At 35.6% G+C, this 11,483-nt stretch overlaps 1 protein-coding gene across 1 annotated transcript; it reads right to left on the reverse strand.

Moving 5' to 3' along the window:
• Positions 1-22: 22 nt before the first annotated feature.
• On the reverse strand, positions 23-3,770 carry LOC123528654 (cdc42 homolog). The gene is made up of 3 exons (XM_045308548.2): positions 3,388-3,770; positions 2,740-2,828; positions 23-1,500 (listed from the first exon to the last, which is right to left on the reverse strand). The coding sequence occupies exons 1-3, from the start codon at positions 3,569-3,571 to the stop codon at positions 1,084-1,086; spliced, it is 690 nt and encodes a 229-aa protein (XP_045164483.1). The 5' UTR covers positions 3,572-3,770; the 3' UTR covers positions 23-1,083.
• Positions 3,771-11,483: the final 7,713 nt, after the last annotated feature.

Genomic DNA, 11,483 nt, shown 5'->3' on the forward strand with positions numbered 1-11,483 from the left:
AAGGCAGACAAGTAGAATGGAGCAGCTTTATTTTAGTTTATTCGTTTGCAGTATATATATAAAAAGTGATTTGTCTTACTTTTCAACATATGCTTATAACATGAACAATTCCAATGGTGTCTTATTACTAGTATACATATTACTGCGGCCTGGAATGTCAAGAGTTTAGATATTAGCTGGGGTATTGACAGGCTGCATAGTTTGCCAAAACAAGTGTTTCAAACACTAATGTATATTTAACAAAACATTCACAGAAAACGCTATACAAGCAAGGACTTTGAAGTCATTGTCGAAGTCTTTAATACAATACTGACTAATGTCCGTTGTCAAAACATAAATGTGATATAACTGATATCATAAAGTTTTAAGAAGTCGTTCCAACATCATCTATAGAGGAGTAACTGTTGAGTCGTTGCTCAAGATGCATACGTATGCGAAAAAAATTGTATTTAAAATAAAAAACGTTTTTCTCAAGTTGTGTCGATTTTGATGTATGAATGTATGTACTGATGTATGAATGTATGTACTGCAGTTCTCGTAAAGGATGATGATGCTCACGTGACGCGTATGTCTCGCTGCCCTGTTGTATAATTCTTTGTATAGTACAATAACTTGCACTACGACTTTTTAATCGGTAAAAATTCAGGCTATAGTATTCAAAATCATTTTATACACATTCAAGATCACGTTCATTCTGGGAAATATAAACACGATTACAAAATTACAGTAAATAGCTTAAATAAGAGACGTTATTGTTACACGTTTTCTTTTATAAATCGCCGTTCCATAGTTCGTGCTATTGACTGGTCTATAGTTCAACTCTAAATTTTGTTGCGCTTAAGTCAAAAACTTGAAGAAAGAGTGTGAAAAAAATATTTCTTGTCATGTCATTAACACATATCTAAAAGCTTGCCAGTAGGCAAGCCATTCAATGTGTATACATATTAAACAGCCGGGACACAAGAGCGTCCGCAATAATGATGAAATTACAGTGACACTGAAACCACAGCCAAAATGGTAACCACAGTCAAATAGCTGCGTTTTATAATAGCATCAATTGCAAAAGTACATATCAAATAAATATCAAGACACAATACAACTATAATTTCCACTTTTTCGTTTCGCTTGCGCCTTTTGCTTGCTCTGATCAGGGTCTGTGGTAACGACGACACTTTGGAAAACACTTTTTATACCAATCATATTCAGTGCGGAACACTCCACATACTCCTTGGCACCTAGACGCTTTGCAAATTTTATTCCTTGTAATAATGATGTGGGCTCTATTCCTTGTACTTTAAGAGCCCCTGTGATTTCTTCGTTCTCCCTGAGATCTGTTTTAGTTCCCACAAGAATAAAAGGAGCACCAGGAGTCAACTCACATATTTCATTCAACCAATTATCTTTGACATTTGCAAGCGTCTGTGGGTCGGTTACACTAAAGCAGACGAGAAATATATCCGAATTTGCTGCGAACACTTCGCGCAAGGAACGATAATTTTCCTGAAATATAGAAAAATATTTGCAGCTTATAATATGTAAGTGTTATTTAGTTCAATTGGAAAATTAGAGTACTTTCTAGAGCAACCAGGAAACAAGTTATAAGTAGTGAAAATCCTTCCGGTATGTAAAGACTGTACATGAAAAAAGTCAAGCCTAGACGTAACGTTATGATGATATTTTGTTTCAGTGATATGTGTTTAACCCAAATTTTCAATAGAAGTTCTGTTAAATAACTATAGTTAGTTCGTCTTAGCAGCGTTCCTACATTTCGTGCTCTGTCAGCATCAACCATTTCTTCTCAAGTCTTGCAGTGGTTGACGACGCGAAAGATTTCAGACATACTGTCCTACGTCAACATCGGCTAGCCCAAGAATAGTGCTCGTGACATATTAGTTTACAGTCTTGGGCCCTAAACATTACGAAGAAAACAGAGATATCCACCAAAACTAAGACCTACGGGCAAATGACTATTATATCAATAACATTCAGATATTGACCTTTGGAGGAGACACGATTTCAACAATGCTTATGTGATAAACTCCGGTAAAGCTTTAGATAAAGTCATGCAGATGGCTTGTGTTTTACCTAGTCAAAAAACAATGGTCTAGTGTTTTCCCGAATGGACACACTTAACGTACAACTACAATCGTAGCCACATCTCGAAGCCTTTGTCATAAAGCGACTTCTGATAGCATAACATAATGTAATACAATAATTATGCACTTTTGTAAGGGATGTGGGAACGGCATGTCAGATAAAATCTAACTTGTGCAAAAGGTGGGTAGCTGACACTCGTTCATATACCACATTACAAGAATACGCAATTAAACACACGTGTAGAGGCTTGTCAGGACCTATTGACATGAACCTTATACTCGTGCGTTGATCATCTTGGTGTGCAATTACTCAACGAAATTTGACTTCTTACAAGTGGTTGGTTTCAGTGCAATAAGTGGGAAAATAATAACGTAGTTTAAGTAATAATGTTCAAAACGTGAAGACAGAAGCTATACATGGCAACTGCCAGAGAAAACACTCTAGTTCTTAGGTTATAGACTATAAATGAATTTGAATGTGTTTGCTTTGAAAATATGTCAGGTAAACATATTTTAGAGAACCTTTTTTATATTTAGACACTGATGAAATGAGTATCGACATTTCGTGCAAATCAAAAACTGAGTCAAAGATATTTCTTATAGCCCAAAATATCGTATGTCAAAAGGTCAAGAGAATACATACTGTGCCAATAGTGTCTGTAAGGCCAAGCTCAATTTGGCCGTCCTCTGTTTCCATAGTAACTGGTACTTCAAACGACCCTTCGCTGCCAACTAAAGGTTTAAAAGAATACGGGTTTAATTCATATATATAGAAGCTCTGCTAAGGATCTACTGCTCTCACATGATATGTAACCCATAGTAACACATTCAGCAATTGTTTACCATAAAGTATGGGTATTTATAGGTTTCTAGCAGATATAGAAAACAGAACATTAGATTATATCAGATCTCAAAAAGGAAAATCCCTCAGATTGCATCGACTGATATATTTTATGAGTATATATCATTTACATGTATAGTCACTCTGTGAATAAATCCTCTCCAATCATCTTACAGAAAGTGTTTTTATAGAAGAATATTTGAGCCGTGCCATGAGAAAACCAACATAGTGGCTTTGCGACCAGCATGGATCCAGACCAGCCTGCGCATCCGCTCAGTCTGGTCCGGCTCCATGCTGTTCGCTTTCAAAGCCTATTACAATTAGAGAAACCGTTAGTGAACAGCATGGATCCTGACCAGACTGCGCGGATGCGCAGGCTGGTCTGGATCCTTGTTGGTCGCATACCCACTATGTTGGTTTTCTCATGGCACGGCTCATATCATGTTTTACCTCTTACTGTTCCTTTTGAATTTTCAAACAAACTTTGACAGCATATATCCTCGTCAGGAAATTTATTATTAGCGAATGCCATTAGCAAACATGTCTTGCCGACGCCACTATCACCGACCACGGTGACCTTTATCTTTCTATCAGTGCCACCTGAAATGTGGCTAGTGTCTGTTTCTTCCATCATATCACACGAAACTATATGAAAACCGAGGAAAAAAATCTAAAATCTGTTTACATATTCCACCATAACATTTAATTAATAAGCTTTCTCTCAAGTGTCTCTACACGTTGTTGTTGTTGTTTTTTCACTATGTTCATTTCACAATAATATCTCCTTTTTCTGGTCAAAAACACTTGTAAACAATATTATCATCACTTTAATGCAGATATAATAGATGGTATTTATATTGCGACTAGTTTCAAAGCGACTTCCTTAATAGCTTATAACCGGATCCAGTCACTATATCAAAGCGGTGACATTTCCCAATGAGGACTTAAGTGCCTCAATTTCCGTAAATTATACTCCGATTTTCATCTAGGTTTGAACTGTATTACAAATGACTTACTATATTGTATAATACGGCATTTTTTTCTGAAAAAAAAAGTTAATGAAACACTTGCAGTGTGCTAGATAACTTTTTAATTAATAGAATTCGATGCTGATTTTTCAAAAACTCTTGGCCAGTAACAGTCAATATTTTTTTTTTACTTCACGTTCTGTCATTGGTTAAAAAAGCCAAGCTGTATTCCGTATTTCAAGTGTGTTATATGAATCATTTCACGTCAAACTTGTGTATGGTGTGGTCTTACGGATTTCACAAAAAGATGTATATCTCAACGAAAAGGAAGTCACTGTTTTGAACTTTGACATGATTGACAATACTTAGGCCCAATTTTAGCTATTTCAACCAGGAAATACGAGTTTTTTTCCTCGTAATGCAACCACTCGTAATGCAACCGGTTTGTTTTTTATTCCCCATGATTTGTAAGTTTGATCTCAGCTGAAATGCTGTTAACGTTGTTTTTTTTTTGTTTTTTTGTTGTTTTTTTTTTGTGGTGAGGGTGGGGGCTGGTTAACCCACTACCAGAGTTATAAGCAGTATATATCTGAAAATCGGAGAATCCGCATTATAATCCTAACCTCATCCAAACTTGTGACAAGTTCATGCGCCTCAGAAAATACTTCATTTGACAAAACAGTCCAGCCCGTGGTTTCATCATTGATGACAGTTAAGCTGACTAGTTAGATTATATAGAAGCTAAGTAGTCCACACTATGGTTACAATAGCTGACCATTGGAGGCTTAGGTATATTTGCATCCCATTTATTGACCCTTTTCCTTGTATGTATGTAAATATTTTGGCATTCAGATCGGAGTAAGTGCGATATTCACCATTCTCATCCATCAGATGTTCGTCAAAATCCCGAGACGAACATCCGGGGAACCACGGTAGACCTCTGGTATGCGAGAATGGATATTCACAAGACCGATGTGTTTGTGAAGCTGTTTTCTATATAATATTCAATAATTCTGTTTCTTTACTTGAAATAAAATAGCCTTGATTTTAAATTAACATTGAAAAAAATGAAGATGATAGGTTATAGGCTGGCTGAAAACCAATCAGCCCAAACAGACTCTTTTTATGCTATCAATGGCATGCCGTGGCATACTCGCATGTACTAAACTACGTTTCGGCATGGCTTACAGAAACACGATTGGTGAAGAAAATGAACTAAATCGGATTAAAAGATTCCTATTACAAAAGAAAGTAGTTGTTTTAAAATCTGTTGATTTTGCCCAGTAGACTATTTGCTTGATGATCCGTAATCCTGAACCTCATTAATTAAAAATATAACAAATTCTATTACAATACGTGTTCGTGTAATAATCATTTTACGTCTTAAATGACCTTAAACACTGAAATATTTTATGGTTTTGTAGGAACAAAAATTGGTTCTACCATATAGCATTGGTCTGATAAATGCAAGTACATTATACAAGATTAAACAAGAGGGTCATGAAGGGCTTATATATCTCACCTGAGTAAATAAGATGACCTTGTTTTCACTGGCATAACGATGATAGACGGCTTTCCATCTTTTGTTGGTGGAGAAAGAGCCGATGATCTGACCTATTTAACGTCGTTTACTCCTAGCTTTCTAGCTTCTGACTAACTTACATTTCACCAAAACAAACATTATGACCAAATTTTATATATTGCTACCTCAAAGACGGTAAATACGTATTTTTTTCTCTATAATTGGAAACACTGACCTAGTTTTTGATCACATATGACAAAGTTTCAAACTTGCTTGACCTATATTTCATAAATAATACCATACTGATCAAGTACAAATAAATCAGACAGAAAATGTGTCCTCTACAGACAAGTGATCGGATCTAAAGTGCTAGTTTTTGTCGAAAGTAACTCCATTTAAAACTTGACCTAGATATCACGGAGACAAATATTCCAACCACGTTTGGAGCAAATAAGGTAATGTGGCACTTGTTGTGTTGACAAGGTGTATCTATAATTTGGTCTAATGACCTTTTTTTAACCCAGATGACCCAATTTCGAATTTCATTAGTTTTTATCAAGACAAACTTTCTCACAGTTTCATGTTAACCAGATAGGAAATATGCCCTCTAAAGTATTTACAAAGCTTTTATATGATTTGACCTATAGACTTGGTATTTGACTTCTTATGATCCAGTTTCTAACATGACCTAGACTCAGTGAAGACATATATATTCTGACCGTTTTGTTTAAATCATGCACAAATTGTGGTCTATGTTGAAGACGTCTTTCTTTTATTTGACACAGTGATCTACCATTTGACTCCGGATGACCCAGTTTCAGACTTAAACTAGATTTTATAAAGATAAAACATGCGGACCAGAATTCATGTAGAATAATGCCAAAAGGGTGTTGATAATGTTTTTCTATGATTTGACTCAGTGAATTTGTTTTTAGCCCAAAATAACTCTGTTTAAAATTTGATATAGATTTCATCCACACAAACATTCTATGTTTCATGTATATCAGAAACAAAATATGGCTCTGGGTTTTTTAACAAGGCTTTTTTTCTGATACACACAGTCACCTAGTATTGCACCCAAGATGACACAATTTCAAAATGAATCTAGATATTTAAACAAATATTCTGGCAATTGGATATCGTTAACAAGGTGTTTCTATGGTTTGATAAAGTGACTTAATTTATGGCCAAATATGACTCGGTATCAAACACTTCCAAGATTTCATTCTAGGTACCATTATGACCAAGTTTCATGAATACTTACCATAACTGAGACCACTAGAAGGTTAAAAGATAAACTGATGAAGACATGCAATGATAGACATGGCCGTCACCACAGCTCACATTGAGCTCTCTTTAAAAGGCGCTCAAATAAGCTAAAATGCTATTACAGAGATAGAGAGTAGAAGTGGAACTTGGTTCTATTTAGTCTGAGTCAGACCTTCAAATGGATGTGGCTTAAAGACCTATTCTGTGCCAAAATGAACGGGACAGAAAAATTACATAAAACCCAATGCTTCAGAACAGGTTTACTAAGGCATTTTTTTAGTTTATACATAATTTATTTTAGGTCGATTGTGAAGAAAGTTCTACAACTTATATTAATCTCTCTCGACACCTCATTCCTGATGGATTCCATCGCCACGAGGGTATAAGACAGACAAAATTTGTTAATGAACCATCTAAGTCCTCTCCTTAGAAAAATGGTATAATCTTACCTGTGAATAATCACCCGTTATCTAAAACTGGTGATTTCTTTGAAGACTCCTTCAGTTGTTTAAGGAGATATGTAATAAAAGTGTAGAACATTGTGCTCATGCTATAAACATGGTATGTCAACAATTTCAGTGTAAATACATTGGATACCTCATTTCTTGGGCAATCTTAATCAAACCTAAACAGAATATAAATTAATCAAGAAATTTTATCAGAATAAGGCCTCATATCATGAGCAATATTCTTGAAAATTATGAAGAATCCATCTTGCAGCAAAATTTTAAGCAAATTCGATATAAAAGATACGATTTGTTTAATAATTATGGAATTATGGTCTTCAACCGGTCAAAACTCTGTAACACTGCTCCAGAAATGTCTATGGAACTTACAGAGGTGATGAATACAGTTCGCTCACAAGATCTCAGCCAGGTTTGACAATTGGCAACACACTTGTAATGGTTCTTAAATTATTCAAAATGGCAATATTTTACATTGCTAACTCTGTGACGTCATTTCTTGGGTGATCTTCATATACCCGACACCGAATGTATAGGGCTGCAAAACAATTTACAACTTTCATAATGGGAATAGACATGAAAATCACTATCACAAAGTATACATATAAACAAGAGGGCCAAGATGGCCCTAGGTCGCTCACCTAAGAAACACTCCATAACAGAGTAAAACATGTTTGACCTAGTGATTTCATGGAAACAAATATTCTGACCAATTTTCATTAAGATTGGACCAAAAAATTGGTCTCTTGCGATAAAACAAGCATTTTCTTAGATATGACCTAGTTTTTGACCCTAGATGACCCATGTTCAAACTCGACCTAGATTTTATCAAGGCAATCATTCTGACCAAAATGCATGAAGATCAACTGAAAAATACAGCCTCTATCACATACAGAAGTTTTTTCTTTGATTTGACCAAGTGACCTAGTTTTTGACCTCAGATGACCCATATTCAAATTCGACCTAGATTTCATAAAGGCAATCAACCTGACCAAATTTCATAAATATCAACTGAAAAAAACAGTCTCTATCGCATACACAAGATTTTTCTTTAATTTGACCTAGTGACCTAGCTTTTGACCTCAGATAATCCATATTCAAAACCGACCTAGTTTTCATCAAGGCAATCACTCTGACCAAATTTCATGAAGATCAATTGAAAAATACATCCTCTATTGCATACACAATGTTTTTCTTCGATTTGACCTAGTGACCTAGTTTTTGACCCCAGATGACCCATTTTCGAAATCAGCCTAGATTTTATCAAGGTAATCATTCTGGCTAAATTTCATGAAGATCAGTTGAAAAATACAGCCTCTATTGCATACACAAGGTTTTTCTTTGATTTGACCTAGTGACCTAGTTTTTGAACCCAGATGACCCATTTTCGAACTTGGTCTACATTTCATCAAGGCAATCATTCTGACCAAAATTCATGAAGATCAAATGAAAAATACAGCCTCTATCGCATACACAAGGTTTTTACGTGATATGACCTAGTGACCTAGTTTTTGACCCCAGATGACCCATTTTCGAACTCGGCCTAAATTTCATCAAGGCAATCATTCTGACCAAAATTCATGAAGATCAATTGAAAAATACCGCCTCTATCGCATACACAAGGTTTTTCTTTGATTTGACCTAGTGACCTAGTTTTTGACCCGAGATGACCCATTTTCGAACTCGGCCTAGATTTCATCAAGGCAATCATTCTGACCAAAATTCATGAAGATCAATTGAAAACTACAGCCTCTATCGCATACACAAGGTTTTTCTTTGATTTGACCTAGTGACCTAGTTTTTGACCCGAGATGACCCATTTTCGAACTCGGCCTAGATTTCATCAAGGTTATCATTCTGACCAATATTCATGAAGATTAATTGAAAAATACCACCTCTATCGCATACACAATGCGATGGGTCAGTGCAACATGGTCGTAACTTGATTTTTTTACCAAATACACTTTTTTACATAATTTGCCTTATTTAACAGAAATACATCACTTGTTAAAATATCTAAATCACATTCTTAAAATTAAAGTGAAAAAAGTAAAATTGTCAAAAGGTTGTATCTCAGGAAGACACTTTCAGTCAGTGCAACATGGTCGTAACTCAACATACGTCTTTGTTGCACAGAGTTAGTATGCTATTTCACTTTGAAATTTCTGTGCAACATGGTTGTAACTCACAAAGAGTAACATATTACAATAGTTAAATGATAAATAAGGATGATTTTAGTTTTTCAACAACTTAGAAATGGTATTTATACTACAAAATTAATATTATTACCATATTTCATATTTTATCAATGCAAAGTGGTGTTAAGAATTTATTGACCATCATGTTTAGGATTTTACCAAAACATTAAAAAGTCTTGCTCTGTTAAAAAAATACTCTGTTAACTATTTCTCAGCAAAACCTCTTCCAAATTCAGTAGTTTTTAGCATCAGAAGCCCTATTCATAATGTCTTGACTTAATTTTAAGAGGAAAAAATGCACCTTTTTCAAACCTGTCAAGACACACGCATTTCGGCCCTAGATCACGCTCACATGCCTTCTATTCAAGGTCACACACATTTTAAAGAAATAAAGAAATCAATTGTTTTTTTTTTTGTAGAAAATTTATAATAATACTGAATCAAACATGCGAGGAGACATTGACACGGTGTTTCCATACCGTATAATACAGCTTTTACATTCACCAGTGCAACGTGTTATTTCTACCTCATGAATAAACGTCACAAAAAGTAAACACGGAGGGAGACTATTCAAAACTAGATATATTTTGTGTTAAAAATCTATATTTTCCGTGTGAGGGCGTTTCCGGCTTTTAGGGATTATCGCCCTCTAGACCCCCATGAGGGAAAACCTTCCCTTTGAACCCCGATCACACTCGTGGCCTTTGTGGAGCCTTGACAGCTATGCTTTTTATACTTGTAATTTTTAAATAAACTTTCCTTTATGCAAGTTTCATGTAAAACTGTGAAAGGATAACAATGAACATTTTTCCTTTTGTATGCATATTTCCATGAATTGTGCAAAATACAAAATGGTATTATTAAAGGTGGAAATTTTTCTGTGCTATAAGTGAAGCATGACTTCTGCTTGTAAAGCTCGTATTCCGATAAGTTTTATTTGGATATACAGAAGATTTTGTTAGGTATATCGAATATTTGTATAAGTTGTTAAACCACTAAAACATAAATGATCAGCATTAATAATTTTACATTTAAATTTAATGAATGATTTACTTGATTTTTATGTTGCAAAACACCAACATAAAGGCCTGGCTGATCAAGGGCCATGGCCAGAGAGCCCATGCTCCCCTATATCCCCCACCCCACACTGACTTAAACTCATCAAAGTTGCATGCAAACAAAATAATATTTTTTCAATATATAGACCCAAAACTGCACCAGAGGCCACCATTTCATGCCTGCATTTCAAAATTTCCAGGAGGGAGATGCTCCCGAGCCCATAACAGGAGGGAAGTATCCCTCTATACCTAAACATATAGACCGATGCAAATGCACTAGAGGCCATTATTATGTCTCCCACACCACTGTGTGGTGGGAGACATATTGATTAACTCCTGTCTGTCCATCCATCCGTCTATCACAGATCTTGTCCACACTCTTTAAGTCGAACAGTTCTCATCCAATTTTCCCCAAACTTGAAAAAATGTGTTTGCCAATAAGTCCTCATCCAAGTTTGATAACAAGCCAAATCAACCCAGGCACTTTGGAAGTATGGCCCTTGAAACATTGGTTTTTGATAAACAAAGCACTGAAAGTCTGATTGCATTGTATTTGATAATCAAAGTTCTGGAAGTCTGATTAGGTTGTATCAAAGCTCTGAAAGTCTGATTGGGGTGTTTTTGATAATCAAAGAACTGGAAGTCTGATTGGGAATTAAGAATATATAGGGAGAAAGGTTTACGCTTGAACATTTCCGTCCGATCTCATACTACTATTCTGATGACTTGGCAGCTGTGGGAGACATGTGCTTTTCTCAAAAGCAGCTCTAGTTTCATACCTAATTTTCAAAAACTTCCAGAGGAGACACATTCCCCCTCCCCAAATAGGAAGGAGGTATTATACCAAACAGGAAGGCGTTATCCCCTCCTGTACTTCGAAATTTAGGCCCAGAAATGCACAAGAGGCAACCATTTCATACCTAAATTACAGAAATTTCCAGGGGAGAGCCCTTCCCCTCTCTCCTCACTTTAGTCTTACTAACAGTAGGAAGGGCTAACCTCTTGTACCTCAAAATTCAGACCCAAAAATGCACAAGAAGCCAGTATTTCATAACTATGTTTAAAAT

The sequence above is a fragment of the Mercenaria mercenaria genome, chromosome 1 (genome assembly GCF_021730395.1).
Source record: "Mercenaria mercenaria strain notata chromosome 1, MADL_Memer_1, whole genome shotgun sequence".
Taxonomy (NCBI): Eukaryota; Metazoa; Mollusca; class Bivalvia; order Venerida; family Veneridae; genus Mercenaria; species Mercenaria mercenaria.